Raw genomic sequence first — 13,349 nt, forward strand, 5'->3', positions numbered from 1 at the left:
TTAGGACTTAGGAAGTACCAACGCATTGCTTCTGGCTACACCGGGCTACACGAACCGCTGTGGTCGAGTTTGCAGTCAAACATTTTATACTCTGTGTTCGCAGTGGAGGTTTGCAGTCAAATATTCTGAGGTCGAGGTTTGCGGTCACAGGTTTTGTTGTCTAGGTTTGCAGCCAACTGTTTTGAAGTCGACTTTTGCAGTCAAAGATTTTGTAGTCGGTGTTGGCAGTGGATTAGGTTACATTTACCATGATTAAGTATAAGTATTGTATGAATATTGTGTATATAATGTATGAGTATTGTATACATATTGTATGTATTATTTATATTCACAGTACTCCTCACCAGGAATTTCTGTTTTGCGGCGGACTGTAGGTTTTTAAAATTATCATTATTTTATAATTTCCTCATCTTCAAGTTTTACGTAGCTATACTCCATTGCGTTTTTAATTTCAAGTATTGTAGTCGATTTTTGCAATCGAGCTTTGCAGTCAAAGGTTTTGTGGTCGAGGTTTGCAGTTGGTGTTCGGCCATTTTCGAATCTCAGTGGAAAATCTTGGAAAAAGCCAGCGTTTTGTCAAGCCTATCGTAAAGCTTGGCACGCTGTGCACTGCGCAGCAAAATGTTTGCCTTTCAACTGTACCTTAAACAATTGATCTTTCTTCATTTTATAAATAAAGAAATTTTTTCATGTCTTTTTAGATGCTTTGCTTACCCATTAATGTTGTAACTCAAAGTTACCAATGTAAAAAATAAAGCGATGCAGGTTTATTTTAATATACCTGCATCGCTTATAAATATGTTACTGTAACATATTTTATACTTCAAGTTTTATTTATATATTTTAAATAGTTTAAAACATGATGCTACAGAATGTGCTTACATAATATTATTTATAATGCCTGTTTTATATTGGAGTTTCAGTACTTTACAGCTAACGAGCTTGAATTTGGCCACTATTTTTGACTTTCACACAAAGTTTAATAAAATTTTTGCCCCTTTCGGATCCCTTCCTGACATCCCCTTATCTGTCGCAGCCTCTCAGCACAGCTCAGCGGGGATAAGGCCAATTTATTGAGGATTTGGGAAATCCTCCTCTTATGGGCGACCGGCTGATTGCGGAGCCAATCTGCCGCTGCTGCTTCAAGGGAGATTGAGACACCCAAACGCATTGTTATTTATTAGTTCCAAGCAAGGAATGACTCGATCTAATTCTTGTTTCGGATTTTAACTATAGACCAGTTAATGAATGTGCTCTACGGTTGGGGTGTGTGGCGTTCTATTCTATCTGCCTACTTCTGCAGACAAACTACATAATGCTTACCCTGCATCTGCATTTGTCGAAATGTGCGTTCTACGCAAATAACCTATATAATATGTATAATTGAAAATACGATGTCGAAGGCCAAGGGTTCAAAACCCAGCGATAAAAACCAAATTAATACTGATTAAATTGTTTTTTTTTGTTTTTTTGACATAATAACCCTTGGAGTTCCCTCCAAGGGGAGAAATACTTTCGAAGAAATGCGAGTGAAAAATTTTGTATTAGGCAATTCACCCTAAAGAGAGTGCCATGTAATACTTTATTTTATTTTTTATTTAAAAAGAAAGTCAAACATTCCCAGGTTACGAATAACCTGACAATATTTGAAAATCTCCTACTACCACCACAGTAAGCTGAAAATGTTGCTTGTGTTGTGATGGAGGACTTAGCCAGCCGAGGAATTGAACACACTACGCCTGGGTGGGACCCAAACGCGATATCAACTCGGCCACCGACCGGTCAATTTCATTTCTACATTTCATTACCTACCACCATGGTGAATGACCACCATTAAAAATATTATTTGTATTTCCTTCCGTAGTGAAAAATACCTATAGTAGGTACCTATCGGCACGGTGAATGACCACCATTAAAAATATTATTTGAATTCCTTTCAGAGTGTAAAATACTTTCAGTAACTATCAGCGTAGTGAATGGACCACCATTAAAATATTATTTGACTTCCTTCCAGAGTGTAAAATACTTTCAGTAACTATCAGCGTAGTGGATGGACCACCATTAAAATATTATTTGACTTCCTTCCAGGGTGAAAAATACTTTCAGTAGTGGAGACAGGGAACAATTCTACCATTTTGACTTTTACGTTTCTCTGCGTCTTAGGTTTATGAATAAAATACCCAAACTCAATCCATATAATTTAGATCAGAGTATAAACAGAGGTCAGTTATGTGTAAATTTCCATTACACATATATATTTCAACTCGATATTTCGTCGTTTGTAAACGTGAACATACTCCTACGTTAATTACTAAAATTAATTAATTTCTTTCCAGCCATAATAATGTGTAAAACCCGTTAAAAATAAAATTCAAGTACCTTATGTTTATGGTACACAATACATTATTATTAATGTATTTCTGCCGATTCAATGTGAGTTCGCCACGTTTTCAGTATGGGCCAGTGCGTGCCTTTGAACGAGTCCCGTGGCTTAATTCATGCCATTAATACGCTCGTAACATGGTTTTATTTCATTTTCCCAGTGAGTTGTCAGTTGTCAGCTTGCACAATACAACACGTCGTTATAATGTTGCCGTTTACAACTTATCCAAGATGATCCACGCACAGGGTATATCAACTGATATTTCGAGTGACACATTTTTTTACGGCGAGATTCGTCGTGTTACTATCGATCAATCGTTCCATATTGGAATATAATGTATAAATTTATTATTTTTAACCGTGCCTCTATCGGTTTTAATTATTTTCAGTACATGAAAAGCGATTGGGAAATATTTCAAATGTATTTCTGCAGAATTGAATTTTGTTAACAGATCCTTCCTTGCAAATGATGCTCAAAATATGAAATCATTTAACTTTCTGTAATTGCTCTAATGAGACGGCCTGTTTGATGGAGGGTAAGGCTCTCGACTAGCAAACCGGAGGTCGCGGGTTTAAATGCGCAAGTCAATTTTATTTGATTGATTTGTCTTATTTCGCAATTTGCTCATTTAAAATGAAACAAGATAAGATCTCGTTGTTAGTTGTACACACAGCATAAGGCTATGGTGAAGAAAGTATTTTGACGTCAAACCTGGGAATTCCAGACAGTTCAAGACTCCATCCCTAGTGACCAACCGAAATTTCAGTTTCGGCCAAAATATTCCTGAAACATCGGATCTGCCCTAACCTACGTTCGTGATGTTTCGGATCACGTAGGCCCCTGGAATAACTTCAATATTATTTTAAAAGCAACTGTTATATTGAAGTTGGAAATTCAAGGAGTTTTTAATGATAATCTTACCTCCGTAACCTCCGATATAAAAACATGTCCCTGTTAAATTAATAGAGACGTTGCAATCAACCCCACGCTCCCCCAGCTTTTGACCGCGAATCCTTTAAAAGTGTATAAAACTGCAAATCATGACTGCTTTATTAAACTATATTTTTATTAGTGAGACGTATTTAGTGATAGATGTATTATAATATTTTTCCCATCCCTCAACGCAAAACATCTGCAACCGTTCGTAATAAAAGCTTGCAAAAATACATGATAAGTCGCCTCTCGAATTCGTTCAATACATTCACTGCCTATCGTGTCAGGGAGTCTCTATCGCGGATTACAGACGAGTGTTTGGCGCAATAAAGAAAACTATGCACTGTTAGGGTAGTTTAACTACTGGGACGTGCCAGGATATCAAGAGTCTCCGGGATGCTGATGAAATTACCCGTCCTCTGCCCGCGTGGGAAACTTCAGCCTGGAAATATTTCTACTGATTTTAGATGATTGCGTTTAACGATGTTGTTACACGCAAAGGTATATAGCTTAGTTTATGCCTCGTCTGTGAAGATCGTCAAAGTACCTTTTGATTTTTATAAAATACTTTTTGTAATTCTGGTCAAAATGTTCTCTCTGAACCCCTGTCTGTTCCAATCGATTTTGATTTTGCCTTTTTATCGTTTTTAGCATGTCTCAAGATGGGGTGGTCGACACGATTATGCAACTTAAACCTAATCCTTACCGTTAAAATTAGTATAGTGTATAATGTCCACTAGGAATACGCATCGCAATAATTCACTTTCACTGTGAAACTACCTACCGCATCCTTGACGAAATAAAGAATAATTGGTAAAATAGGCTGTTTTTTAATTTAATTTTTACAGTGAGCGAATATAAACAATTTATTAAATACGTTAAATTGCCCATAAATCAACACCCCTTCCTAACGCCGAAATTCATAAATTAAGTTTATAATTTATGAGATTCCATCATTAATCAGATTTAGCTGTATCACCTGGCAATTAAGCTGCTCATTCTACTCCCCCTTGTCCTAAAGCTTTGCGTTATATTTGCTGAAGGCCCTTAATAGTTCATACTAAATCTGTCGATTCCGTTTATTACACTCGATGAATCATTCTTCGGGAATGTGTTTTGTGTGTAAAAAATACCCCAGCGTACGTTTCAAGGGAAAGTTTTTTTTAATAATTGAAGCCTTGTGGGTACGTAAAAATTATAAATTAGCGTTTATACCCTCAGGGTGTTGAGTTACCCCACCACTCGATGTTATTGTTGTATTAGATTTAATTGTAGGTTACGCTACAGAATGAGCTTTTAGCACTTACGTAATTATAATTATTTTACACATTATTCTGTCCATCGTTGAACATGGACATATACCAAGGGGTATTTGCACAAACTATGGGTGCCGTCAAAAATGTATGGAAGATTTAAATGGAATTTTCCTAATCTTTCTGATAATGTGTTATTTTCATATATTCATTCATAATGATTGATTTTAAAAACTATCTGGAACCTCACATTCCTAAACGATTCAAACTGGCTACGTCATTGCGACGCAGAAAACGCTACTGGCTGGCGTGACGTCAACAACGCCACACTCTCTGTAAGAACAGGTCGTTTCGTCTATTCACTCCCTTCTTCTCAATCCTATTGAGGCTAGCAAACAATGCAGGTCATAAATGTATCTTATTGGTTATTTTTTTCTTTATCTGACTAACTTGTGCCCTATGTATTAATGTACATAAATAAGGTTAGTACACACCGCGCCACACAACTATGTCTTGGCACAGACTACTCTCTGCATCCATATTCTTAGATTGTCGCAAACTCGTAACTACATACACTTCTGTTTTACCGACTCTTATCATAACCCGTCTTTCTATTTAATTTTTTTTTTATTCACTTTGATCTCTTTCTAGGCATCCCAAACTTCTTCCAATCATTTCGTTAAACATTTTCCATACATTCCTTTCTCCTTCCATCTGCACTTCCTATCCGGCTATCAAACCACCCCTTTCTTAATTTCTTACTCTATATCTCCTTATTCGTAAAACGGTCGTACGTGATTTTATCACAATTGGATCTCACTTCTACTGCATCAAATAGAAATGAGATAGGTACATACTTTCGTCCTTCCTGTCTATGTTTTAAATGAGGGATGTATTCAGAACTTCATAATATCTAATAATTCTTCTAATGATTCATTTTCCGAAAGAGTGTATTTTACTACAAAATCTGTTTAGTCTTTCCGCTTGTTTTTAACTAATATTTTTGCTATCGTTTGTTCTCAGGTGATATTCTACGACTCCGACTGGAATCCCACCGTGGACCAGCAAGCCATGGACCGCGCCCACAGGCTAGGCCAGACCAAGCAGGTGACGGTCTACCGCCTCATCTGCAAGGGAACCATCGAGGAGAGGATTATGCAGAGAGCCAGAGAGAAGAGCGAGGCAAGAGAAGCATACGTATTCTTTAAGAGCCTTCTGCCGTCTAGCTTTGAACATAAAAACCTTCTTCATTTTTCTCTAGTTTTTCCCATTCGACGGCGGCTCTCGTAGCTCTTTCCAGAGAAGAATGGGACGATTCACTGTTGAAAAGGTTACATGGAGACATTTAGGGACTTGGGTTTCTTAGTGAAAACCGGTCCTGTTCTGAATATTCTTTATGATAATAGTAATTGGATAATTTGTATAGCGCCGTTTTTGTGAAAATCACCTCAAGGGCTCTGTGGCGCTTATATTGGTGACAAATGACGCCTGTAACAGAAAGTCAGGTTGCTATGAAGCTCTCAGTGCCCCTCACGACATATTCAAGTTCACCAGTCGATGTTGGCTACATCGAGCCATTTCTCTGATTAGTTTTTAAAACTGTACGCATGTGGGAACCAGCTACTGGTATACGCGTTATTTCTCCCTGCTTTTTTTGTTTGCTTTATATTCGTTACATATTATTCTTTATTGCTCTTGTTTGGTGACAAAAGATTGTCGATTCTTCTGGTTTTTTGAAAATTTGAATAGAATAATATAACTGAGATATCTGTTAATATTTCTTGCTCATTAAAAGCAGGCTTGGCTTAATGATTAGGATCTTGTCAAATGAAACGGCTCCTGCATTCCAAAAATCATGCTAACAGTAACCGGCCGATTGAACATGTGCATTCTGTACGCCGCGCCCAGCTCATTGAGTAACAAGTATTGCCACTTGACGGATAAATCAGTCGGAAGAGTCGTCTCACAATGCTCCCATCGCTCACGTCATAGATCGGCTGTTTTCTACGCAATCGGAGCGTAGATCGCCAAGAGCCGCAGATCATGCTTCTCATTAGTGTATTTTAATGGATTCTTCCATTAAGGCTGATTTCTATCTCATTTGGTTTGGCGCTTTCCGCAATCCAACCGGACACCTTGCTAAGTCGCGTGTCATTTCGGATTACTTGCTCGTATGCAAAATTACAAGCGCAACTACAAGACGCGAGCGAGTTAGTAAAAGTGCTCTCTCCGAGACTCCTGAATCAAATGCTTTCTTATTGAGGTTTTGTCTCCGATTGCTTTGTTGCGTTTTTTAGCTGGTTTATCGCAGTGGGATCAGGTATACGTCGCAATGTCAATTAGCATAAAGTACAGCTGGCATCCGTGACCTCCGACTTGCCCTCCGCGAGTATCTTTTCGACCTATGCTCCCGCAATAGAAGTGGAAATGTATATCTCGGTGGTTGAGCCAAAGATGGAAGAAACTTTGTCCCATTTAAACGGCTGACCCAGATATCGCCCACCGTGGGAATACGTTTTTATCACGGTTGCATCAGGTATTCTCTGCGATAAACTTCCGTTCTCTTTTCTGTTGCATTTGGCACAGTATTCTCCATGTCTTTTTTAAACCTTTAACATCCTTCCACACTAGTATTACGGGAATCGAAAATCACAAAAAGCAATTTGCAGCTCTGCTTACCCTAACGAATACACTTTTGTGTTAATTTCTGTTTTAATTTCGGATGTACCTATATTTTGAGTTTAGATAAGGTTTTAGCACTATATTCTCAACGGTATTTTTATATATGTAATGTTTGTTTTAATATTACACTTTAATATTTATACACACATTAACATATAAATATGCTAGTTGGAAAACAGGAGTGAAAACGTAAAATTGGCTAGCTAGTGCAGACGGCCGTTAAACCTTTAAAATCGACACTTCTTTGTTTCGGAGAATGCTTTTTGCGAATCAACACAATATTATTTTATTATGCCTGCGGAATGAATCGCTGGCGATTTTAGATGGGTCAATAAAATCGTCGGCTTAAGACAAAGGACAGTCGATAAGGCACGTTTAGTAAGTGTCAGGCATCAGGCATCAGGCTAGATTGAATCCCATCTGATTCGAACATACCACCTGCTATCGAGTTTTTAAGAATTTTACAAGCGGCGGCTTTGTCCTTACCTTATTTCAATGACGCTTCAAGTGTTTGTGTCCCGTGCCGCGTCCTATTGTGCCCAAATTCGAGATGTGAATTCTAAACAATCGCGGAGATGAAACATCAAACGGGAACCAACAGTGGTTATCACCTATGATCGGTCACATTAATGTGTCTATATTCTTAATGAGCCACTTGCATGTATTTTATTGATTTATTAATTCGTATGATCTTGAACGCTGTTGGTTATATACTTGCTTAAAAATATCAATTCAAATTTATAAATTCTATCAATTAATTAAATTGACTAAATTAATTGGGTTGTTTAAACGTCAATAAAGATCACTTTTCTTGCTTATGAGAAGTTCTTCAATTTCGTAGGTATTAAAATCGTTAGGAATTCGGGGACGCCCGAGGAAGACATGGCACGACCAAGTGAATCAGATACTTGAGTCGGGCCATATCAAGAGTCAGAATAATAGAAGAGTATGTATGAGACGATGTATGAATGTGAATTAGGCAAGGAGTGTGTGCCAAGGCCGAGTTGTTTGGCGGTCCGTCCTCTCTGCCTACCCCTGCGGGGAAACGTGATGGTTAGTTGGTTAGTTAAGTATATTCGCAAAAAATTTGCGGGTTTAAAAATTCTTTTAAAACAGCAACAAAAACTAAATGCTTTTGAAATTCGTTTTCAGAAAAAAATGGTCGTGCAAGTGGCTCATTCAATTGCCACCTATGTTTAGTCAAATTATTTGACAGTCATCTTAATTCATCATTCGTAGTAACGATCTGTCAAAATATTATCAGGTCTTTGCGGTAGGTTGGCTTGATCGTGCCACACGATCGCCTATTGTTGGTGTGACAGTAGTGCGGTATTTTTCTTACAATGCCCAACATTGTATTCTCTCTTCTGATTATTAGCTTATGGAACATTCATTTACCGGATGCAGTTTTGTCGACGTCGACATGCACTCGATGATTTTTTGTATTGTAGTGCTATTTTTATCCAGTTTTTTTATCAATTATTTTCGTGCGTCCGTTTTAATTGAATGCATCGTGACGTGGCTATTGAAAACAATGCAATTTGTAGTTTTAATGGCTAGTTTATGCGTCTAACCACCTGCTGTCTGGCTTCTGTGGTCCATTTGCCGACATGATAACTTTATTATTAACGAAGACGGAATAACAGATTAAGTATATGACGATGTATGAATGTGACTGAAGCAAGGAGTGTGCGCCAAGACAGAGTTGTGTGGTGGTCTAACCTCTCAACTTACCCCTGCGGAGAAACGGCGTGATGGTTAGTTAGTTAATAATCACTTCGGGCCTCATTCTGTTGGAAGCTATATATAGTAACCCTTTCCGGACGAACCCGGCTCACTGCGCGGCAAGCACGTTTAGTCAGAATGGTTGTACCCCTGCGCCTGCGCACTGGGCGGGTCAGTGTCCAGCCTGTTAAATTGTAATGTAAATTATCTCTTATTTATGATTTTACCAGGTGTGCAAAATCCTCGAAAATGCAAATTACCCAACTTTAATGACACGTTTATTCAAAAATAAGTACATATTTTTGAATATGTACTTATTTAATCAAAAATAAGTATATTTTTTGTAAGTTAAAATATGAATTTGAAATTAATTAAAATATTTGTCTACGGCTCAGTTAGTTATCAACCAGTTAGTAGTTAGCGTTTGACCTGGTATGTTTATCTATCTTATACCTGCTCGAGTTATTAATTAGTACATAAGTACCTATACGGTGACCGTCTTGCATAAATCTTGAGACAAATATTATTTTCTACATTAATTAAATAAATTGTGATATTGTAATATTATCACATCGTTATCATAAATCTCGAGGCTACATATTTATTTATTTATTTATTATAGAGCGGAGACGGTTAACGTATAGTTTTCGCAAGCACTTAGACCATAGGCCCATTGTAACTCATTCCTTTAACAGGAAACCGGTCCCTTTGATAAATTTCACCAGGGTTGTCATTGGATATGAGGCTTCTGGTTCCAATGTGTCATCCCAGTTCCCATCTCTCCTCTCCACCCCCATTGGTTCCTTGAAGGCCCCACAATGGAAGAGTCCACTCCTTGATTTCTTGAAGGCCCCACGAGGGAAGAGAGCGTCGTCTCTCCTCTCCACTCCTCCTCGGTTCTTTGAAGGGCCCTAGTATCTAACGTGAAATGCTACTTTATTTTTTTTAATGCTTTGAAATATATTTTTATTTTTAACTTATGCGCTAGGTGCATTTTATTGATTATAATACTTCAAACACAGAAAATACAAAATAAATCGATGAATGGTAAATAAAAACAAACATACATTAAAAATGATATTGCGTGAGTTAAATGATGGAAATAGATAAAATATTTTTTCCGTGTGCAAAATACATAAAACAATTAATATTCTTCTAAATTGATGTGAAGACCCGTAAAGAAATTTATTCATACTCAATCAAAGACAAAAAATGTTCATTTTGAACCAATGCATCAACACAATACACATGTAATTAAAAAAAAAAAAGAATCATATTTTAATAAAGCACGTACCTTTAAGATTATTTTCAACTATTAAAAAAATGCTTTACCACATTAACAACTTGATTTCGCACACCTTCAAACACACCTAAATACTACACCGTAAATGTCCGCCCCTAACATCTCTGTTCTGCTACCGATTACAGATTAAATAGGTTCCGGATGTAATTTTTAATATCGATACATTTTTTGTGTTGAAATCTGTTTGCGACGACCATTCAGATAGCATCCACACCAGCTTGCATTTTAAGACAATCTTGTTGGGAGCTTATTTTTATAAGAATTTTAAGGTCATCTGTAAATAATAGAATTTGCTGTTCCTAACATAGTTTTGGTATCACTCTTAGTATTAGGAACAACTGAGGTCCGAGGTTTGACCCTTGGGGAATTCCAGATTGCGCTTGGATTTTTTTTAGGTATGTCTATTTGCCGAAACAATTTGGCTTCTGGGTTTTAAATAGGATGAGAAAAAGTTCAGTGTTGGTAGGTCGAAGCCTATATCTCATACTTATATAATAGTTAACAGGATCAAATGCTTTGGCAAAGTCGGCTTAAACTACCTATGTTTGGTGCCTCTAGTCTAAACCAACCACAATAAGGTAAGTTGATTTTGTGATTGTTGATTTCTTTGGAAGGAAACGCGTTGATTTTCTCCTATTAATGGCGTATTCTGGGGACAAAACTTCACAAATAATTTTTTCAAATAGTTTTGGCAGCGTCTGTCTTGAAAATATTACTGACTCGACTCAGTTTACATATTTGGGGTCAAAATAGTAGTGCCAAATGTATAACAAGGGCTTCAATTGTGGAAGGAATTCCATCCGGTCCTGTAGCCTTGTCAGTCTTCAGCTTGTCAATTTTACTTGTGCACAAATCGTAATATGTGATTTTTTCCTCTTTCCACACTAACACGTTCAATGTGTTTATTGTTATCAAGTTTTATTTGAAAAACAGTTATTTATAAACAAGTTCTGTCGTGTAATTATTATTGAATGCATTATCAAACTGTTTGATAATGCCTTCAGAAGGTGAAACAGCTAACACGCGTAGTTATAATTACTTAGTACAACTTGTTTATAAATAAACTGTTTTTCATAAAATGAGTAATAATATTATTGAATGTATAAAAGAAATACTTAAAACTTTCAATGTGTTTGAATAAACCCGTAGATTCTCTGTCGTCGATAAGCTAACAGGGAGGTCCTTACTGTCCCCAGTCCTTATAACTGCCGTTGTCCGGGATCTGTGGAAGGAGATTTTATCTGCTTCCTTTTATTTGTATTCGGTTTCATCCTTGTGAAGGACGCCGAACAAAAGACTGCACGAACAATATCCGCGTATATTATGATATCGACGGCCGATTCGGTATGTCGCCATGCCCGTGGTATAAATAGGCAAATTCGATACTCGACATGTATACAAGGGGTGGTCCACGATCTAGACCTGAATGCTTTTGATGGAAGATTGCTGACTAATATTATAATGATGTTAGTGATTGAGGATTTTGGTGAAGTAGGGTTGAAATGTGTCTTATTATTCGAAGAAAACACGTGGCAAAGAAAGTCACGGATCCGGCGAGGGATTGTTTGAATGAAATAGTTGTCACGTGTTATAATTACTACACAACAAAACATGTTTATAACTAACCTAGCTGACTCGTACCCGGCGTTGCTAGACTTTTCTCTACTTTCTATAAATAATTATTACTATCCATGTATTATATATATAAACCTTCCGGAAGAAATTCTCCAAATGATAGCGAAAACCCTCTCAAACTCCATTGCATAGAAGAACTAAGCGCACAAACAGACAGACGCGGATAGTAACTTAGTTTTGTACTATTTACAGAAACTTTTTTTATTTTTTATTGAACAATAAAAACCTTAAATTGGAGGTCTATAAATTAAACTTGATAACAATAAATAATCATACATTTTCAGTCCTCTGAAAGAGGTGGCTCTCTGGGTCCAGAAGTGGAAGTTCAATCGAAAAGAAATAAATATGAATTGTTGATACATGTTGCTAATGCGTTGATAATATTGTAAAAACGCCAATATATGTAATTAATTTTCCGGTACTCGCCTATTCTGAAGCCGGTAGCACTAAATTGTTTAATTTAAGATTATTTATCTAATTATTTACGCATAATTAATTAACGCTTTTTTTCATTAAAAAACTCTTTTCCTATTAAAATGTTTATAAATCACCAACCCAATCTCAGTCCAATGTTTATCAATGGAGTTAAAAAGTAAACAATGAAAGCAAAAGTATCTATTCGTTCATTTTATAGCACACAAAAAAAACATCATAAAAATTATAACTTCGTTTCAAAATATCGTTTTAAACCTCTTTATTTGTATCTCCTGTAACAGAAACTAATTTACACTTCACTTGAAGATGTTTGTCATGATTCAATGAATTGTTTGCGATTTCTTTCAATACGGTATCCACAGAATTTAACATTTTAAATGAATCCATGCAAATTACGTCAACAATCATAAGTATAATTTCGATGGTAACCATAAATGATGGTAACCATCGAAAGATGGCTACCATAAATAAACCACTGACATGGCTATATTGAGGTCAATGGGAGGCTATTGTTTATCAATCAAAAAACTTTCGATTGACATTTTGTCATCTCACCGCGGTCCTGTCCTTTAAAATTAATTTTGTATTATACTAAGCATACGTCAGACATGATAGTGTTTACTTCCTTTACCTGTATGGCAAAGAGAAAAAAAGGATATAGTTGGAGGTCAAATTTGAAAGAGACCCACGGTTGGTATATACTATAATATACAATAACTTCTCATTTGGACGCTAGATGGCACTGAAACCCGCCATTACTGTACGAATCTGCACTGATATTTTAAGCTTAATTAAAATTGGGTAGTTTGACAAATTCATTTTTTTTAATTTATAATATTGCGGAATATTTTTGGGAGGACATTGACCAAATGACCCCCATATGAGAACCGCCACTGCTCTATACATTAAACATTTCTGAATGAGTTTTTGTCATGGTTATGCAATTTCCAGTTCTTTACAGGTTTTGAGCTTTTGTCAAAAGTTGCTATCTCTTATATAC

The 13,349-nt window shown here is 36.6% G+C and overlaps 1 protein-coding gene across 1 annotated transcript in view; it reads left to right on the forward strand.

Annotated features, from left to right (window-relative positions):
- Window positions 1-13,349, forward strand: part of Ino80 (chromatin-remodeling ATPase INO80) — a 176,831-nt gene that overhangs the window by 134,751 nt on the left and 28,731 nt on the right. The window contains exon 19 of the mRNA XM_089640150.1: window positions 5,593-5,751. Coding sequence (XP_089496276.1) covers window positions 5,593-5,751 — 159 coding nt within the window. The remainder of the gene's footprint in view (window positions 1-5,592; window positions 5,752-13,349) is intronic.

Source organism: Hesperophylax consimilis, chromosome 15, assembly GCF_061612785.1.
Source record: "Hesperophylax consimilis isolate HC1 chromosome 15, BYU_Hcon_1.0, whole genome shotgun sequence".
Classification (NCBI taxonomy): Eukaryota; Metazoa; Arthropoda; class Insecta; order Trichoptera; family Limnephilidae; genus Hesperophylax; species Hesperophylax consimilis.